We start from the raw sequence: 18,731 nt of genomic DNA on the forward strand, positions 1-18,731 counted from the left end.
TCAAACTTTATATTGAACAACTTTATTATCTATTACAAATAATTGTACTAAACATATCAAAGATAAATGTGCTTTGAAAGCTTTTTTAAAGCCTATTTCATTTGAATTATTTGTATACTCCGTTTACAATTGTTGTCCATAATGTAAATTTGCATTGCCAATTGGTTTGTAGCCCAAGTTGTTTCAGGTTTGGGGCGTGTGAAGGGTGCATAAATTCAAACCTTGGATACATCCCTTGAGGCATCTTGCAAAGCTCACATCTCTCAAGTAACAAATATTTTGTATAGTAAGACCATATTCATCTAGTGATGAACTTCTGCAAAGGTTTTTTCAAATACTAAAAATAAATTGTACTTCATTTAAATACTAGAGAGTGTGAAGTGCACATGTGATTGCACATGGACAAAGTATGTGGTGTATACAACCTAGTGAACTTACCCAACCATTGCCCTTGCAGATAGTTTCACACATCTTTATATCTTTACACTCATTTTAGCAAATACCATGTAGACACGAATTCCCAACACACCCCCAAATGTCATCACAAAACCAAGTTGTACAACAACTTAGTTTCATCATTACAAAGTCTAGGAGTTCGAAATTATAGAGCTCTTAAGCTGCACAACCAAACAGCCTACCAATTTTATTGTATGTTAAAAATGTTGTGAAACAAATGAAGCGAGGCCACGATGTTCAATATCCTCAGGTTGAAACTTCATCCTTCTAAAGAGGCCTTCCCATATTGAGACTCTCGCCCTCAAAGAACTTTTTAAGGTAGAGTAAGAGTAGTCAAGGCCTCTGACTGTAAATTCAGTAAGTGAAGCTACCCAAACCCCCCCCCATTACGAGGATGGGTCCTGGAACGCTTCAGCTAAGTTTTGGAAGCGATTAGCTGCTGCCCTCCCATAAATGGCTGGAGCACTGCAGGGATGCAGACTGAGCCATCTTTCTGCTGAAAGTTTTCCAGTATTGCAACCAGCATCCGAGGGACAGCACACGCCGTGGCATTCAGAGTATGTGGGAACCGCAAAGGCGGGCCTTTGCCTTTCTTCGGCTTGTCAGAAGCCTCTTCTGCAGGGCGATACCTTATATTGAGACGACGGCTCTGATAATCTGTACAGTTTGAGGCGCTCGATATCTGCACACACGTGTGTCGCTTTTGGTCAATCCAATACATCAAAACTCGATGGCCCTAAAAAGTACAACGACCATCTGCACGCGTCGGTGTCTTTTTAGGCCAATCAACCTCGATGCCCCAAGAAAAACCACAACGGACGTCTCAGCATACCTCCCCATATCGATCTAGTCCAGGCATCCAAGCCTCCACATCGTATTTCCGATAAGCAGGTGCTCCTAGGTCCGCTGAAGGCATGTCCAATGTTCTGCAAGAATACAAGCATGTTACAATGCAGATGACCGAATTCCAGGCTTCAAATCTGCAAGCGGGATAGGCTTACTTGAAATGAAGTCCAAGGGAAGCAAAAAGATCCTCCTCAATTGAGATCAACTCCTCGTGGAAAGCATCGCTATCTTCGGGCTTGCAGATCACAAACATCTCCAGTTTACTGAATTGGTGGACTCGATAAAGACCCCTGCTCAACCCACAGAATTGGCCCTGTAAACCGGCAATCAGTAAAGAAAGCAACGACGCGTGATCAAGCTATATTGATCTCTTGAATTAGGAAGTAGGCAAGCATCAACCTTGTTGCTGCGCCTGCTGCACCAGCTTCTGTTCGAAAACAATGTGAAAACGCGACGAGTTTCAAAGGAAGCATGCTCTCCGACAAAATGCGACCCATGTACAATCCACCCAAAGGAATCTCTGCTGTACCAGCCAGGCACAGGTCCGTGCCTTCAATAGAGTAAACCTGCCCGAAAATTATATACATCGATTTAACAAGCGTTATGGCGTGCTCCACTTAAAACACATGTTACCAAGATGAAAAGAAAACCTGAGTATTTTGACCTCGAGGCTGGAATCCACATTTCTCAATGACCGAAGAGCGTACAAGATCAGGAGTGCTCAGAGGAGTAAAGCCTTTATTGACGAGCACAGAAAGCACCCAATTTACAAGTGCCATCTCTAGTAGCATAGCTTCGTTTTTCAAGTAGTAAAATTTGTTTCCACTGACCTGATACTTGAGAAGAGACAAATTAAAAAAGTACAACGAAAATCGCTTTCCTTCATCTTATTCTCAAATCAGGAAGAATAGTAGCAAAAAATAGTACGTTTAAGACCTATACGCCACTGTCCTCAAATCTCAGTTTATCCTGCAGACGTGATGTGTTACAACGCACAAAAGTATCATACTTGTACTCTGCCAACCATGTGTAATATAGCTTAGTAAAACACTATGGAAAAAGCAACTGGATCGTACAACTCTCAAGTGAAGAGTACACAACTTGACATCTATGGTTGTCGGAACAATTCAGTGCATGAACGATATGAATATGAAAGGAATGTTGCTATGTTCAAAACAATGTTAATATGCTCAACCATAGTTTTTTCATACAGCAATCGAATGTCATACACATTTAAATAGGTATGAAAGTATGATTGGAGCATGATTCAGGCCTTGGGGCTGCAACTCCTCCACAAGGAGGTCATAGCCAAAGGCAAGAGGGTGCAGCTGCAACCTCTCATGAAGGCGCAAGACGTGGACAAGTTGCCGCTCAGCCACCACCCCAAAGAACATTTGCACAGAAGGCTGGGGACACCAGGAATGCCTAAGCATTGTCACTTATTGCATTGGCAGTTTAGCGGTCAATAACCCCACCATTCTCCTACTACTTCAAGAGTAGCATGGCTTACACTTGAGCATATGTTTGCTGGAAAAAATGATACTCACATTTTTTTTTTAAAGGAGCAACTTGAAAATGTAAAGATGGAAGGAGGTGATGCTATGCAAGATCACCTTAATAAAATTCAAGACTTATGCGAGCAGTTGATGAATGTAGATGAGTATTATTTTGATTCTCAGATGATTTCTACGATTTTAAACTTTTGCTGCCTTCTTGTTTGGCCTTTCCTACGGCATTGAATTTGCAATGTGAGTTTCTACGCAGCCACTTACTTTTCTTCAGTTGGTTAGCTTATTGCTGCAAGAAGAACAAATAAGGAAGAACAATGGAGTGGATGTTGTGGCTTCTGAACAAGCTTTTATGCCAAAACAAAAGGGAAAGGGCAATCAGCCCAAAAATGCTCTGCAAAGTTCTGGAAGTTCTGAAACTTCACAAAACAAGAAGGGGGTACACAAGCCAAGAAGAGCTAGTGCCATTACTGTAAAAAGTCAAGTCATTATATCACAAAATGCAAGAAACGGATTGCCAAGGAGAAAAAGGAGTCGTCTGGGATGTCAGTTTCAAATGCACCTTCTACTGCTACTGCTACAAAGTCTATGTCATTCTTCATTGACCATGACTACTGTTTTTATACTTGTAGTTATGATTCTTCTTGGCCAAATAGAGCTAGCTCTTGGTTTTTTGACAGTGGTGCTTCTAAGCACATTACATCCGGCAAGGATTTGTTTACTTTTGTTGTTGCAGCTCGTGTTGGCAAATCAGTGGAATGTGCCAATAATGCATCTTCTCTTGTTAGAGGTGTTGGAGAGATTATTTTGAAAGCCATTGATGGCCCTACTCTCTGTTTGTAGGATGCTTTATATATACTACGGATAAAGAAGAATTTGTTGTCCATTTCTTCTTTAGAAAAATGTGGAATGCAAGTCACTTTTGATGATGATAAATGCATAGTCAAGGATAAGAAATTCTTGACTTTTTGGCACTCGCTAGCACATTATATCATGGACTTCATAAGTTAGATGCTCACTCAGCATGCTCGTACGGGCCATGTGAATTATGGCGGTTTGATGCTTATGCGGCATACTCAAATATTGGAAGGCTTACCTCTCTTGAAGAGACCTCTTGAGCACATTTGTAAAGAGTGCATTTTGGGAAAAATGCATCCGTTTTCTTCCCCTCGTGATGTTGTTTTTAGAGCTACAGCCAAGTTGAAAATTGTGCATTCAAATGTATATGGACCCATGCAGACAAAGTCGTTGGGTGGATGTTATTACTTTGTCACCTTCATTAATGACTTTACACGTTTTTGTTTTTTTTTAATTCATTGGTTAAAAAGTCAAAAGTGTATGATACATTTTCGGCTTTTACTCCACTAGTGGAAAATCAATCTAGCTATCAAATTAAGACTCTCCATTCGGACCAAGGGAAAGAATATATGTCTTCCTTGCTGAATATTTTTTTGAAGTAAGAAGGCATTGCACATCAATTTACTACTACATATACTCCACAACAGAATGGGGTTGCGGAAAGAAAAAATCGGTCACTCATGGAGATCGCCATATGTAGGTTGAAGGCTAAGAAATTGCCACGTGTATTTTGGATGGAAGCAGTTATGTGTGCTTGCCACGTTTTGAATAGGTGCCCTACTAAAGCATTGAAAAATATAACATCTTTTGAGGCTTGGAACAGCCGTAAACCTTCAGTTGGTCACTTTGCACTTTTGGGTGTCTTGCATATGGTCATATTCCCAAAGCATTGATAAAAAGAATAGACAATAAGGCTGTCAAATGCATATTTGTGGGATACAGTAGTAAAAGCAAAGGGTGCAAATTGTACGATCCTATTTTCAAGAAAGTTTTCGTCAATAGAGGTGTGATTTTTGATGAAAAAACAGAATTATCTCTTGCTGGTTATGTCACATATCAAGCTGCAAAATATGTGTTTGAAGGACTACTGCCTATTTCTTTTGGTGATACAATTGGAGCTTTATTAAATGAACAAAATGTTTGGCCAGCTGCTCCATTAAATAATGCAGAAATTCAGCCTATGGTTGAGCTAAATATTCAGCAAGATGTTTAACAACAAGTTCATCAAGAGCATGTACATAATCAAGAGGCTAGACACATACCTAGATGGTACTCGCAAACTCTACAAGATAGTCATTTGGATGCTCCTCTTGCTGGTGGCACTCAAAGACAAACACATATGCATGATCATGCTAATGCTATGGAATTTGTTATCGCAGCAAACACAGTTAATGATGATGAGCTTGATTCTTTTGAGGATGCACAATAGAGTATACATTGGATGGCAGCAATGCAAGCTGAATATAATTCTATCAGAAAGAATCAAACATGGGATTTAGTTACATTGCTTGTTGGAAAGAAAGCCATTGGTACTAAATGGGTCTATAAGCTGAAACAAAAAGCGGACAGATCCATTGATAAGTACAAGGCCAAGCTTGTGGCAAAAGGATATGCACAAAAGAAAGGTATTGATTATGAGAAGACATTTGCTCCTACATCCCACATGACTACGATCAGGTGTATGGTTGCATTGGCTGCCGATTATGGTTGGATTGTGCACTAGCTTGACATTAAAACTGCATTTTTACATGGGGAACTTCAGGAAGAAGTGTATGTTCAACAGCCCATGGGTTTTGCAATTAAATGATTTGAACACTTGATATGCAAGCTGAAAAAAGCTTTGTATGGTTTGAAACAAGCTCCACGAGCTTGGTATACCAAAATTTATGCCTTCTTACTCAGCCAAGGGTTCATTAACAGCCCATCAGAGTCTACTCTTTACATCTGCAAAGAGAGGGGATCTTGGCTGGCCGTTTGTCTTTATGTGGATGATCTTCTACTCACAAGGCCACATGCTGGTCAAATTTTAGCATTTGAGAAAAATTTGCAACAAACTTTTGATATGTCAGATTTGGGGCCTTTGCATTACTATTTGGGCATTCAATTTATTCATGATACAAGAGGCATTGGATGGTCATAGTCCAGATATATTAGTAAACTGCTTGAGAGATTTGGCTTTCAGGATTGCAAGCCAATACACACCGATGGAGACTGGACTTAAGCTATCTCTGCATAATGACAATGATATGTTTGACATGCATACATATACAGTTGGATGCCTTAATTATTTATGCAACACAAAGTGAGATATTCAATTTGCAGTTTCAGCCTTAAGTAGATATATGTGCAACCCACACGTCACCGTATCAAGTTGTGAAGCACGTTTTTCAATACTTACAAGGCACTAGGACTCTTGGATTGCTTTATGCCAAGGAGGGGCCGATACAGCTACATGCTTACAATGATTCCGATTGGGTTGGAGATTTTGATTCTCGTCACTCTACAAGTGAAAATTATTTCTTTCTTGGCTCTTCTTGCATTTCTTGGCTTAGCAAGAAACAATCCATTGTTGCCACATCATCTTGTGAACCTAAATACAAGGCAGCTTTCACTACTACAATTGAATGTGTATGGCTGAGACATTTGTTGGCTGGTCTTAATGTATCTGTCACGGAGCCTACTCCTTTGTTTACTGACAGTCCATTGCAATGGCACGAAACCTAGAGTTTCATGCACGCGCGAAACACATTGAGATACATTATCACTTTTTCACAAAGAGACTACATACAGGGGTATCAGCCTTGTCAAACTATTCTACTAACAATAATATGGCAGACATCTTCACCAAACCTCTTCCTTGCGACAAATTTGAAGCATTTCGCAATGCTTTAAATTTGATCTCCTTTGGTGGATAATCCTTCTATGTTGATCACTTATCACTCCAAGGAGATTTGTTGGATTTTACTCACGCCTATATGCTCACACACAAGTGTCAATGATCTGCACATGGGACACTTGGGCACTCTTTACTCTCTGTAAAAGAGGTTTGTTTCCCACTTACATTATTTTTCATCTATGTATTTATGCTACACATTTTGGTTACTTACCACATATTACAAACATCTATGTGTAAACGCACTTTAAGTCACTTACACAACCCTAAAGTCTAAGGGTTGTACTTTGTACTTGGTATCTTACTTTTCAATCTATCAAGTGTCGAGCTAGGACTACACACTCTCTCTCTACTGTCGTGTTCACTCTAAAGTTGTATTGTTACTCTTTGACTTCAATAATATGGGCCCAAATCTAACACTCAGTACCACCTAGTACCTATCAGATATAACTTATCACAACTTTTGCCTTTGACATCAACTCATATCTCAAGGTCCTAGGTCCCACACTATGAAATAATTAATTTACACATGACGTGTAAGTAACATTAGCATATTCGATTTACTTTTAATCAAATGCTAAGCAAAGCAATAAAATTTCACGTCCTTGTGACAATCACTTTACTTACATATAATCCAATAAGGCATGATCTTTCAACCATAGAACAGTCAATAAAACAATAGAGCTCATCTCTCAAGACAATTAGTAGCTTCAAATGTAAAGATTAGTCTAAATAATTTGTACGCACATGTAATACATACAACAAAGCCAAAGTCCCTTGCCATCAATCTCATGGGTTGCTCCATCCCTTGTCTATTCCTAATCACCCTTGGTCATATGTGACAACAAACTATCGATCTACCTTCCTCCAAGGGATTCGATTCCATTCTTGTGGTGATTGATAGTTTTACCAAGATGGCACACTTTATCCCCACACCCACAAGATAGATGGTGGCGGAGGCATGACCCAACTTTTCCTTCAACCTATCTACCATTATCATGGGTTATTATATGACACTGTTTCAAATTGAGGACCACAATTTGTGTCAAGTTTTTGGGGGAAGTCTCCTCAAGCTCCTCGGTATTCAAACCAATCTCTCTTTGACCAACCACCCTCAAAGTAATGACAAACTGAGAGAGTAAATCAAGTCTTGGAATAATATCTCCAATGTATAATCAATTATCATTAAGATAATTGGGTGGATTTACTTTCCTTGGCTAGATTTACCTACAATAATACTAGTCATACATTTAGTAGGCAAACTCCATTCTTTACCCAATAAAGAAAGACACCCTAAAATCGACATTTATATGAGTCATGTAGCAGAGTATGTGAGTCACCTAGTAAAGAATCCAGCAGCTATAAATCATATTGAACACTTGTCAAAGATACATAAGGAGTTAAAGCACATATTCCACAAGCCTAATAAAGATATAAAGACAATGTCAATCAACATTGGATATAACATCCAACTTATAATATCAAAGATCAAATTTAGCTTTTACAATAAGATTTATATTCATCTCACTCTTCCCACAAGCTAGATTATCAAAAACATGGGCCACTCAAGATCATTGGCCAAGTGAATCATGTCCTTTATTATGTCTAGTTACCACAATCCATGAGAATCCACACAATATTTCATATATTAGACTTGGAGACTTGGCATACATCCTCAATAAGGGGAAGGAACTTACAACCACCGGTTAAAATCAAAGGTCACCAAGCGTACAAAGTCGAGATTATCATTGATTACAAAATCTCTCACAAAAGGCTTGAATGCGTTGTTCGTTAAAAGAGCTATAAAGCTAGTGAGCAAACATGAGAACCAACCTTCCATCTTCACCCAGTACTTGCTGAAGTAAAGGAGTTTCATTAATGGCATCCATTGAAGCTAAGAGCCTTAACCTAGAAACCCCACTGCACCTCATGAAACTCGTTGCTTAAAGGGGGGTGGGGAGAAATGTTCTGGATAGCAAGAAACCTAGTATCTTCTAGAAACTTTTGGAAGATTACAAAAAGTTCTAGGTGATTCTAGGAAGATCCTAGAAGATTTTTTGATAGGATGTAGAAGAACGCTTGTATCAAAGCTTTCATCAACATTGCTTATGTCATCACTTATATCAACAATGCTTATATCATCAACAATATCATTATCTACAAGCTTTCCCTTAATCTTCTCAAGTCGAGTATAAATAGGAGTCTTGGGCAACAAGCCCTTCAATCTTGCCAACACCAATTGTGACACTCTTGCAAGGATGACTCCTCCTCTAGTTCCAATTCAAGCCATGTATCTCTAGTTCTTGCCCTGTCTTATCTTGGCTTTCATCTAGTCTAATATCGAGTTCTTGTCTTATATCAAGATATATATTGTTGTGCTTCATCCTTTTGTAATAAAGAAATAAGTTCTTCTTCTTCAAGTTATTCTCCTATAAGTTGTGAGATGACAATACTTGTCCTTGCCATGTTCTTGTCGCCCTCGTAACAAACACCATGTGAAGGTATACTAGAGTCTGCACAAGGCGAACACTTAAGTGTAGGACCACAACTAAAACATTGTGAACTCAAACAAGAATGCAAAAGAAAAGAAAAAGAAAATAACAATGAAAAACTGCTAAATGAATTTTAAAATGAAAATGTGATACTAATATGGGAAGCTCAAAGAAGTGGAGACTATTCGACAGCTGCATCTCTCATTGGAGCAAATTTAGGGGGAGAGTGAAAATTTTACCTTTGACAATCTCAAGCACAACTAAACCAAGATAATATCAATGCATTATACTAGAGCAAAGGGTGATGAAAATGCAATAGTTGTGGGCAATTTTTGCAATTGATGATGTCGACAATGGACAACAGCCTAGAACCAAAGATGAAACACAGCAACTAACAAGCCTCTACAAGCAAAATGCAATAGATAGAGTGTATGTTGGGAATAAAGGGCCATCATGCCTTTTCTATGTATACAGGTGTGAACACACCCTTGGCACATTTGTACTTTCATATATATATATATCTATCTAAAAACCTAAAGAGGTACACTCATCATTGTAACACAAGTCATGCTCACTCTCACTCTCTACTCTGCACTCTCTGTCTCTGTCTCTTTGCTATGAGAAAGCATTGCGTGTCTCAATCCTTGTGCCACCAGTCACAACAAACCGGTATCAAAACAGCAAGGAGTGCATGCTTCTTGAGACGAAACAGACAACAGGTGTTGTAGGAGTCCCAGGTGGGCTCAACGAGTAGCAGACAACAACTGTTACAAAAGGCGGGCTGCAGAAGGCGAGCAGGTCGTGAGGTCGTGAGGTCGTGGGCCACAGTTGCTGCAGACTCAACAGGGCAGCTGACGCGCGGCGACAAATGGGCTGCAACTAGATCAAACGACACGCTCTAGGGCAATGACCTGCCGACGGGCGCATGGTGACTGCACGAGCGACTACACAACGGGTCAACGGACCCCCCCCCCCCTCGGTCACGTTTTTTTTCTTTCTTTCTTTTCTTTTTAAAAAAAAGTTTCTACTCCTCCTTGACGAGGGTTCGCGCGCATACTCACAAAGTGCAGATCTGTACAGTCTTGGCCCGAAAATTTGGGGCTTTTCTCGGATTTGGAGATTGTGATGCAGAGCAAGACCATTTGTCTCAGAAATTACAGGAATTTGTGACATTTTGCCTCCGACATTTGGGGCTTTTCATGTACATGCAAGAATTGGGCTGAAATTTACCCAATTTCTTGACATTGATGCACATTGGACCCCGTGCAATTTAGGGCCTTTGTTGTTTGGGCAAAATTTGTGCGCCATTTGGTCATTTTATGTACATGTGGGTTTAATTCCATGCAATTTGGACATCTAGCACTTGAAAAAATTTGGAGGTTTTGCTGAAATTGCTCTATTTTGGCAAAATTGGCCTATTCTATGCATGTCAGAGACAGTGCAGATGTATGGTTGATACTTTGAGCAAAAAAATTTTGGGGCTCTTGACCGTGCGTGTCAAATTTTATGCCCATGGGTGCATGTACAACAAAAATTGCAGCTAAATTTTGGGACTTATCATGTAATGTGATGTATTTGCCCTTGAAACAGCTGTAATCATTTGTGGAGTGTTGTAGCACAAGGTTTGGTGCTTCTGAAAATTTACTTATAGATCTGAAATTTCTGCTTCTACGTGGTCATTTATTGCTGGTTTGTTTCATCCTCCGTCAAAGCCGTACGTTATAGAAATGAAAAAAACGCGGAGAGAGCCTCATATGCCCATAGATAGATTTCACAAAGTTCCCCTTAAAGCCCACCGGGGGGATTTAATAACGGTAACGTGCTATTACGGCTCACAGTCTGCGGGCAGTAGATACCCACTTCGAATAGACCTCGAGGTGGAAAAGTGGCCCTCATCGGCAAATCTTAAGGGATTCTCCTTGTCTTTTGGCTCGATATGGCTAGAACAGATTCTCCTGCCCTTGCAGCCGGCGGATATAAAGTGGCACAAAATGACGGTGCGCCAGCGGGTCATTATTACCAGGTTCCTCTTGTTGGAAAATATGGGCGCATGGAAGGCGCTCAGTCGTCAGACAGATTTTTTTCTGTGAGCCTTATTCCCAAAGACTTTCCCAAGGCAAACAAATTCTTCACTTGTGTGACAGTTGGGCCTGCATTTGCTGAATCTTTCGGTCACATTTGGGCTGAAAATCATGGCTGGCAGCAGTGACAGCAATAATCTCATGCACATTAAGAAGCTTGAAGGAGCACATAATTTTGCACTCTAGCAAAAACAGTGCTACAATATCCTGTTGCAGAAGACGCAAGCAAAGCCAATTAAGACCAAAGGGGCAAAGCCTGCAGAAATGGAACATGAAGATTGGGATGAGTTAAATGAGCATGCACGCTCAACCATCGAGCTATCGATTTCTAATGCCTTGCTGTTTAACATTGAAGGTTTGGATTCTGCATATGCTATTTGGACTCAACTGGAAAAACTATATGCACAAAAGACTGCCGCAAGCAAAGTGTATTGGCTCAAAAAGCTTATGGATTTGCGTATGAAAGAGGGTACATCAATGTCTACTCATTTGAGTGAGTTTAACTCCATTTTCAGCCAGTTGGTTGCCTTGAAGTTCTTGATTGATGAAGAATTTAAGGCTACGTTCTTGCTTTGCACTCTGCCAAAGAGTCGGGATACATTCACGACTACTATGAGCAATTCTAATGCGATTCTTTTGTATGCTAATGTAGAGAGTGCTCTACTCATGGAAGAAATGAATCGGCAAAACAATGCATCCAGTAAGTCTTCCAGTGCTTTGCATACTAGGGGCACAACAGAAAGGCAAATCTGATAGCAAGGGACATAGTAAATCAAGTGGCAAGGATGTTGAATGCCATTATTGTTGCAAAAAGGGTCACTTTAAACGTAATTGCTACGAATGGAAGAAAGGAAAAGGAAAGGGCAAGAAGACAGATCATAGCAAGGAAGAGAAAAAAGAGAATTAGCCTAAGAATAGCAATGTCAAAATTGAAGAGGTGAATGTAGTCACTCATGACACTGACAGTGGGAATGACGTACTCTTGGTCTCTTCACACTTTAGTGCACATGCTTTACTTGCAGATACACATGATGACATGCACACTTGAATTCTCGATTCAGATGCTTCCTTTCATATCACCCCTCATCGTGAGTGGTTCTCTGACTATACAGGGGTCGACATGGTGTTGTCCATCTTGGGGACAACTATGCATATGACATTGCAAGTATTGACATTGTGCAGTTGCAGTTTCAACATGGTTCTGTCTTCACACTTTAGCATGTACCTCAGCTCAAGAAGAGCTTGATTAGCACAGGGCAGCTAGATGACGATGGATTACATACCACCTTAGGAGATGGAAAATTGAAGATTTGTAAGGGATCTAGAGTGATTGCCAGAGGTTGTAAAAGTGATACCTTGTATCCCCTCCATGTATCTAGTGTGAGCAATCATGTTGTTGCCGTGACTGAGCAACCAAGTGTTTCTTTGTGGTATGGCCGGTTGGGACACATGAGTCAAACTGGAATGAAAGTATTTTCTCGTTTGGGTTACTTGCCTTGTCTTCGTTATGCTCATTTTGAGCATTGAGATCATTGTGTTTATGGTAAACATGCACAGACGTCTCATAAGAAGTCTCTTTCGCTGAAATCTTCTCCTCTAGAGTTAGTACATTCTGATGTATATCAAATGCCAGGGTTATCTTTAGGGGGAAAGAAATATTTTGTCACCTTTGTCGATGATGCTACACGGAAGATATGGGTTTACCCTATCCGTAGCAAGGACGAAGTGCTTGACAAGTTTAAAAATTTCTTGGCATCGGTTGAAAATCAAACTGATAAGACACTTAAGTGTCTTCGCTCTGACAATGGTAGGAAATATGTATCCAAGGCCTTTCAGCCATTCTGTGACAGCAAAGGGATAAAGAGGGAGCTCACTGCCCCTCAATCTACCCCAAAATGGAGTTGCAAAGCGTATGAATCGGATCATACAGGATAAGGTCCATATGATGTTGTCTCATGCTGCATTATCCCATGGTTTTTGGACAAAGGCTGTTATGACAGCCGTACACTTGATACCTTGTATCAATCACCAAACACGTCTTTGGGGCGGCGCCGGGGGGGGGGAGGGGAGGAAGTTTCCCAAGAAGCATGGTCGGGCAAGCCACCTTCGTATGCACACTTGAAAGTATTTTCCTACGAAGCATTTGTGTACATTCATAAAGAAAAACGCAACAAACTTGAGCCAAAGTTCTATAAATGCATTTTCTGCGATATGGTGACGAGGGTGAAATGGAGTATAGATTGTGGGATCCCAAGAAAAGGAAAGTAGTACGCAGCAATGATGTTATCTTCCGGGAAGATCGCATGCGTAAACATCCTAAAAAGACTGAGGAGCTCCGTAGGGTTGTATTCCGAGAAGAAATACCTTTTGGACAGCAAAATATGCCCGCTATACAGTAGCAAATACCTACTGTAAATGAACCTACAAATGCAGAAAATAATGTTGGAAATGATCAAGCAGCTATTGCCCATAATGATGAGCCACTAGATGTGCAGGAACAACCAGGACAACAAGCTATTAATGCTAATTTACAACTTGAAATGCCAGGATAGCAAGCTGAAAATGCTCGACAGCCAACAAACAATGATCATTGGGTTAGGAGATCGTCTAGGGCTACTAGACAACCTGATAGATTTGTTCCTGGTGCAAACAATGTGGCTAATTATGTCATGTTGACAGACTGTGGTGAACCGTCTTGCTTCAAGGAAGCAATGGATAGACAGGACAGTAAGAAATGGTATAAAGCCATGTTGTCAGAGATGGAATCTCTTGAGAAAAATGGCACTTGGGACTTGGTGCGGTTGCCTAAAGGGCAAAAAACCCTTCCATGCAAATGGGTTTACAAGATAAATATCACTTCTAGTTCCTCGCCAAAGTACAAAGTAAGATTGGTTGCAAAGGGGTACAAGCATGAACATGGAGTTGACTTTGATGAGATCTTCTCTCCTGTAGTCAAGATGACTACATTGAGAATCATTTTGGGCTTGGTTGCAACTGAAGATATGGAGCTCATACAGATGGATGTAAAGACTACATTCTTACATGATAATCTGCATGAAGATATATATATGCAGCAGCTTGAAGGGTTTTTGGCAAAAGGGAAAGAGAAGATGGTATGTAAACTCAAAAGAAACGTATGGGCTAAAACAAACACCAAGAGAACGGTATCATAAGTTTGATACATTTATGCAATCTCAAGGTTTTCATAGAAGTCAAGTGGATCACTACTTGTACACCAAGAAGGCCGCAGATGGCAATCTGATTATCTTGGTTTTGTATGTTGATGACATGCTGACTGCTGGCAAGAATACTCATGCCCTTGACTCACTAAATCAAAAAAAATCTTCATGGCAACTTTGACATGAAGGATCTTGGTGATGCAAATCACATTCTTGGCATGCGAATACTCAGAGATAGATCAAAGGATTACTCTATCTATCTCAGTAAGAATATATCTCCAAGGTTTTGCAGTGTTTCAATATGAAGGGGGGGAAAAGAATTGGGGTTCCATTGACTCCATATGTGAAACTCCGTACAGAGGATAGCCCTACATCTAATGATGAGAAGGCTGAAATGGCCAAGATACCATTTGTTTCAACTGTTGGCAGTTTGATGTATGCTATGGTTGCTACACGTCCTGACATTGCCTTTGCAATGGGAGTTAGCAGATACATGACAAATCCTGGTAAAAAGCATTGGAAAGCAGTGAAATGTATTATGAGATACCTCAAAGGCACAAAGGATTTGTGCATCTACTTTGGAAAGTAGAAGGTATCTGTCGTTGGCTTTACGAATGCAGACTATGTTGGTCATGCGGATTGCAAAAAGTCCACTTCTGGGTATGTGTTTACCTTCACAGGAGGAGCAGTCTCTTGGATCTCCAAGCTACATAAGTGTGTTGTATTGTCTACTACACAGGCAGAGTATGTGGCTGCCACTGAGACATGCAAGAAGGCTTTGTGGCTTTCACGTTTGGTGGGAGAGCTTGGAATTACAAAGTTACCTATTCTTCATTGTGATAGTCAGAGTGCTATCATGCTAGCACGCAATCCCGTCTTTCATGCAAAGACGAAGCACATACAAGTAAAGTACCACTTCATTAGAGATGTACTTGACAGCAAGAACATTGAGCTTGTCAAAGTGCATACAGATGATAATCTTGCAGATCTTCTCAAGAAAGGTCTTCCAGCAAAGCGGTTAGCTCATTGCCGACAGATGATGGGAGTTGGATAGATATATGTATTTCAGCTTTGTACATACCTAGACTTAGCTGATTCTTTTCTTCTCTTAAGGCACATTGCCTTTAGGTGGGAGGTTGTTGGGAATAAAGGGTCGTTGTGCCTTTTATATATGCACAGGTGTGAACACACCCTTAGCACATTTGTACTTTCATATATATGTCTATCTAAAAACCTAAAGAGGTACACTCCTCATTGTACCCACAAGTCGTCAAAGACATACACTCGTCATTGTACCCACAAGTCGTCATTTGTACTTTCTTATATATATCTATCTAAAAACCTAAAGAGGTACACTCGTCATTGTACCCACAAGTCGTGCTCACTCTCACTCTCTACTGTGCACTCTGTCTCTGTCTCTCTGCTGTGAGAAAGCATTGCGTGTCTCGATCCTCACGCCACCGGTCACAATAGTGCACTCATGATGGTAACAGCAAGAAGGAGCCTCCAGACATACTGGTGACAGCCTGGGCAGTAAGGGTGGTAGGCTGCCGGTAAGGGCACTGACTCCCAAAGAGTGGGTAGCACAACCAAGGATAGGGTGGCAGCCAGCAGTAGATGGACAGCCAGTTGGAGAGGGTAATGATGATGGAGTGATTGAATGAACTGGGGATAGAGATGGATACCCACAACATGCCCTCCTATAGCAGCTTTTGGAGCATTTCTCCTACTACCAGAATAAAAAATCTCTTTAAGAAAAAATGCTTTAGGGGCTGTTTTTGTGGAGGTAAACTAGGACTTAATACATGGTTTTGTGTTAAAGTTGTCCTCAATTTGGTAGCTCAACATCCCACCACCTTTATCAAAGGTCCCCCTTGCAAATATACCATCGCCAAAGGGGCAAATATACCATAGCCAAAATATACCGATGGATAGGAGTTTCAGTATGCAAGTGACCCATAGGCCAAAGAACCTCCTCAACAATCGCATTCTCCATATGACGCAGGTTCAAGATACTAATCAAGAGTCCAAGGTTCTACCCTATCTAAAGCTCCGTGCAAAAAGCTTACAAAGGACAATTGTGGCATTAGCAATGGTCACAATAGCATATTAGCATGTTGGTTCACATAGTGTGAAAATATGACCTTATGGACAAGAGATTGGAGGATGAGAGCCTACTTATTTAGAGGAGACTTGCATAGGACATATGCAATGCTCCATGCAAAAGGAGCTGGATTTTATTGATCAAAATCAAACTTGGGAATTGGTTCATCCTATGAGTGCTAGATGGGCCTAATAAGACCAAATACAACACTAATGGACCTTGGACAAATTCAAAGTTTGTCTTGAAACCAAGGAACTTGCCCAAATGACCAAGTTGGCTGTGTAGAAACAATTGCATCAACAGCTTAAATGACTACCATTAGGATTGACTGGCCATCACCCATCTCAAAATGGATGTGAAGGCAACTCTTCTAAATGATGTCTTCAAGAGAAGATGTACATGGAAGAGCCACAAAGTTCAAACACCCCAAGGATCAAAGGATGCTTGAGGAAGGCCTTATATGGCTTGAGGCAGGCACCTTATGCTTGGTATCAACACATATCGCAAAGTTTGACAAGTAAGAGAACCCAAAGGATTTGCTATGAACTCCTCTCTAGGAAGACCTCTAAAGCATTTCATGAGAAGCATACAAGTTTCTATGACTTCAAAACAGAGGAGCTCGTTATTACCCTCTGAGCATATCTCTCCTTTTCTTAGATTAGCAAATTGGTACTTGTTGAGAGTGATCTCTGTTAGATATTAGCAATTTGGTTGCTTGTTGAGAGTGTGATTATTGTTTCAACAGCCTCTACTGGTTTTCTAGTGTTATGATGTCACCACACATAACAGCCAACTAGGGATAGCCTTTGTGTTTACTTTTGAATTGCTTAGTGCTTCTCAATAACTAATGTTGATAAGTTCCCTATTTTTAAAAACTGAGCTTGCACGGTCTGTAACATTTAAAAGAGATTGCTGAGCACGAATCCTTTTCCCTTACATTGCTGTCTTGTACATAAGGATGTTACCAAGGCAATTCAAGTTTGAGTATGCTCACATGCATGACAAAGCTCCAAATAGAACAAGAGCCAGGTTACATGGATGAAAACTAATAAACACAGTATGCCCAAAGAGTGGGTCATGACTTGGGTTGGCAGCACAAGTGCTAATAACTCCAGCTGCAGAGTGTTCCTCCTTTGTTTAGGCTCATTGTTTCTCACCACATTTGAACTATAGGTAGTTTGCTACTATTTGTGTGCCCTGGAGTTTCTTCAATGACATTGTGTCCCTATCTCTCAATATGTGATGAACCTAGTAATCTCCACTTCTCAATTGGCCTTCAGAATGCACACATGCAAGCACAATCGCTCAGCCAATGAAAGAAAAGTTTGATTTTAATACCGGTCACCTTTCAACATTGAAGATATGGATGGAATCCACCAATAATGATCAAGTTGTAACGACTAGATATGAATGACCATCATTAGAGACCAAATTCAATTGAAACTCCAGAACACACAAGTCCTGCCAGTATGACATGGAGTCCACTGAAAATTCTACTCTCATGATATCCCTGCTGCAGTAAGAAAGCATACCTCTGCTGCAGCCTCGAAGTCTATCAAGTCCAATGCTTCACCTAGCTCAACATGGTTTTTCACAGGAAAATCAAACGTGTGCTTGCTTCCAACCTGCCATCATCTAATAAGCATAGGTAGGACTGGCACATTGAAAGTAAACATGTTATAGCAAAGCACTCATCCATTACCACTTTTCTTATTTTTGCTGCATCTTCTGCACCTATTGGAGCATTTGGATGTGTCATGTTAGGTAATCGTTGGCCCTCATGCTGCAATACGTCCGACAAAGTCGTAAGCTCAGCTTCAAGTCCAGTTAGCACCTCCTTCAGTCGCTTTCCTGTAATATCAAACCCAATATTGCGGTAACCATTATAATGGCCAAACTGACCCAGCAATTTGCATAATGAAAACTCTATACAGAAATAAAACTCAGTAATTCAGAACAAGACCTTCCTCAACAAGCTCATTTCTCCTTTCAGAATCCAGCTTTCCCTTCATCATACTAGCAACATGATTCCTTTCTGCCCGAAGCTTTTCTACTTCCTGCAAAAAGCAAAAATAAACTTTGTTGCAGATAGCTTTATATCGCTACAATAATAAAAGAGAGGAATGAGACAAGACAGTGCTAAATAGAATTGAAACCTAATAAAGGCCCAATCAGTAAATGACAGAAAAGATGATAAATAAATGAAAAGACATAAACACCCCAAATTTTTATATGTTACAAATGAGGAACTAGGTCGAAGGGAGAAGTAAAAATGGTTAACAATACTAAAAGCCCCATAAGTGAATCAATCCAA

General features: G+C 40.4%; 1 protein-coding gene across 1 annotated transcript; it reads right to left on the reverse strand.

Annotated features, from left to right (window-relative positions):
* Positions 1–350: 350 nt before the first annotated feature.
* On the reverse strand, positions 351–18,516 carry SRS (Seryl-tRNA synthetase). The gene is made up of 8 exons (XM_087685981.1): positions 18,381–18,516; positions 18,120–18,268; positions 17,950–18,042; positions 1,953–2,132; positions 1,702–1,868; positions 1,458–1,592; positions 1,289–1,382; positions 351–1,138 (listed from the first exon to the last, which is right to left on the reverse strand). The coding sequence occupies exons 1-8, from the start codon at positions 18,430–18,432 to the stop codon at positions 872–874; spliced, it is 1,137 nt and encodes a 378-aa protein (XP_087542107.1). The 5' UTR covers positions 18,433–18,516; the 3' UTR covers positions 351–871.
* Positions 18,517–18,731: the final 215 nt, after the last annotated feature.

This window comes from Lygodium microphyllum, chromosome 10 (genome assembly GCF_053477565.2).
Source record: "Lygodium microphyllum isolate KBCC chromosome 10, Lygodium_microphyllum_v1.1.10, whole genome shotgun sequence".
Lineage (NCBI taxonomy): Eukaryota > Viridiplantae > Streptophyta > Polypodiopsida > Schizaeales > Lygodiaceae > Lygodium > Lygodium microphyllum.

Excerpts from the sequence above, each read along its gene's own strand:
- SRS (XM_087685981.1), bottom strand. The coding sequence starts at position 18,432 with ATGATGAAGGGAAAGCTGGATTCTGAAAGGAGAAATGAGCTTGTTGAG. Across the intron at positions 1,869-1,952 it reads CTCGAGGTCAAAATACTCAG|GTTTACTCTATTGAAGGCAC; the intron begins GTTTTCTTTTCA and ends ATTTTCGGGCAG. Across the intron at positions 1,139-1,288 it reads GACTAGATCGATATGGGGAG|ATATCGAGCGCCTCAAACTG; the intron begins GTATGCTGAGAC and ends ACGTGTGTGCAG.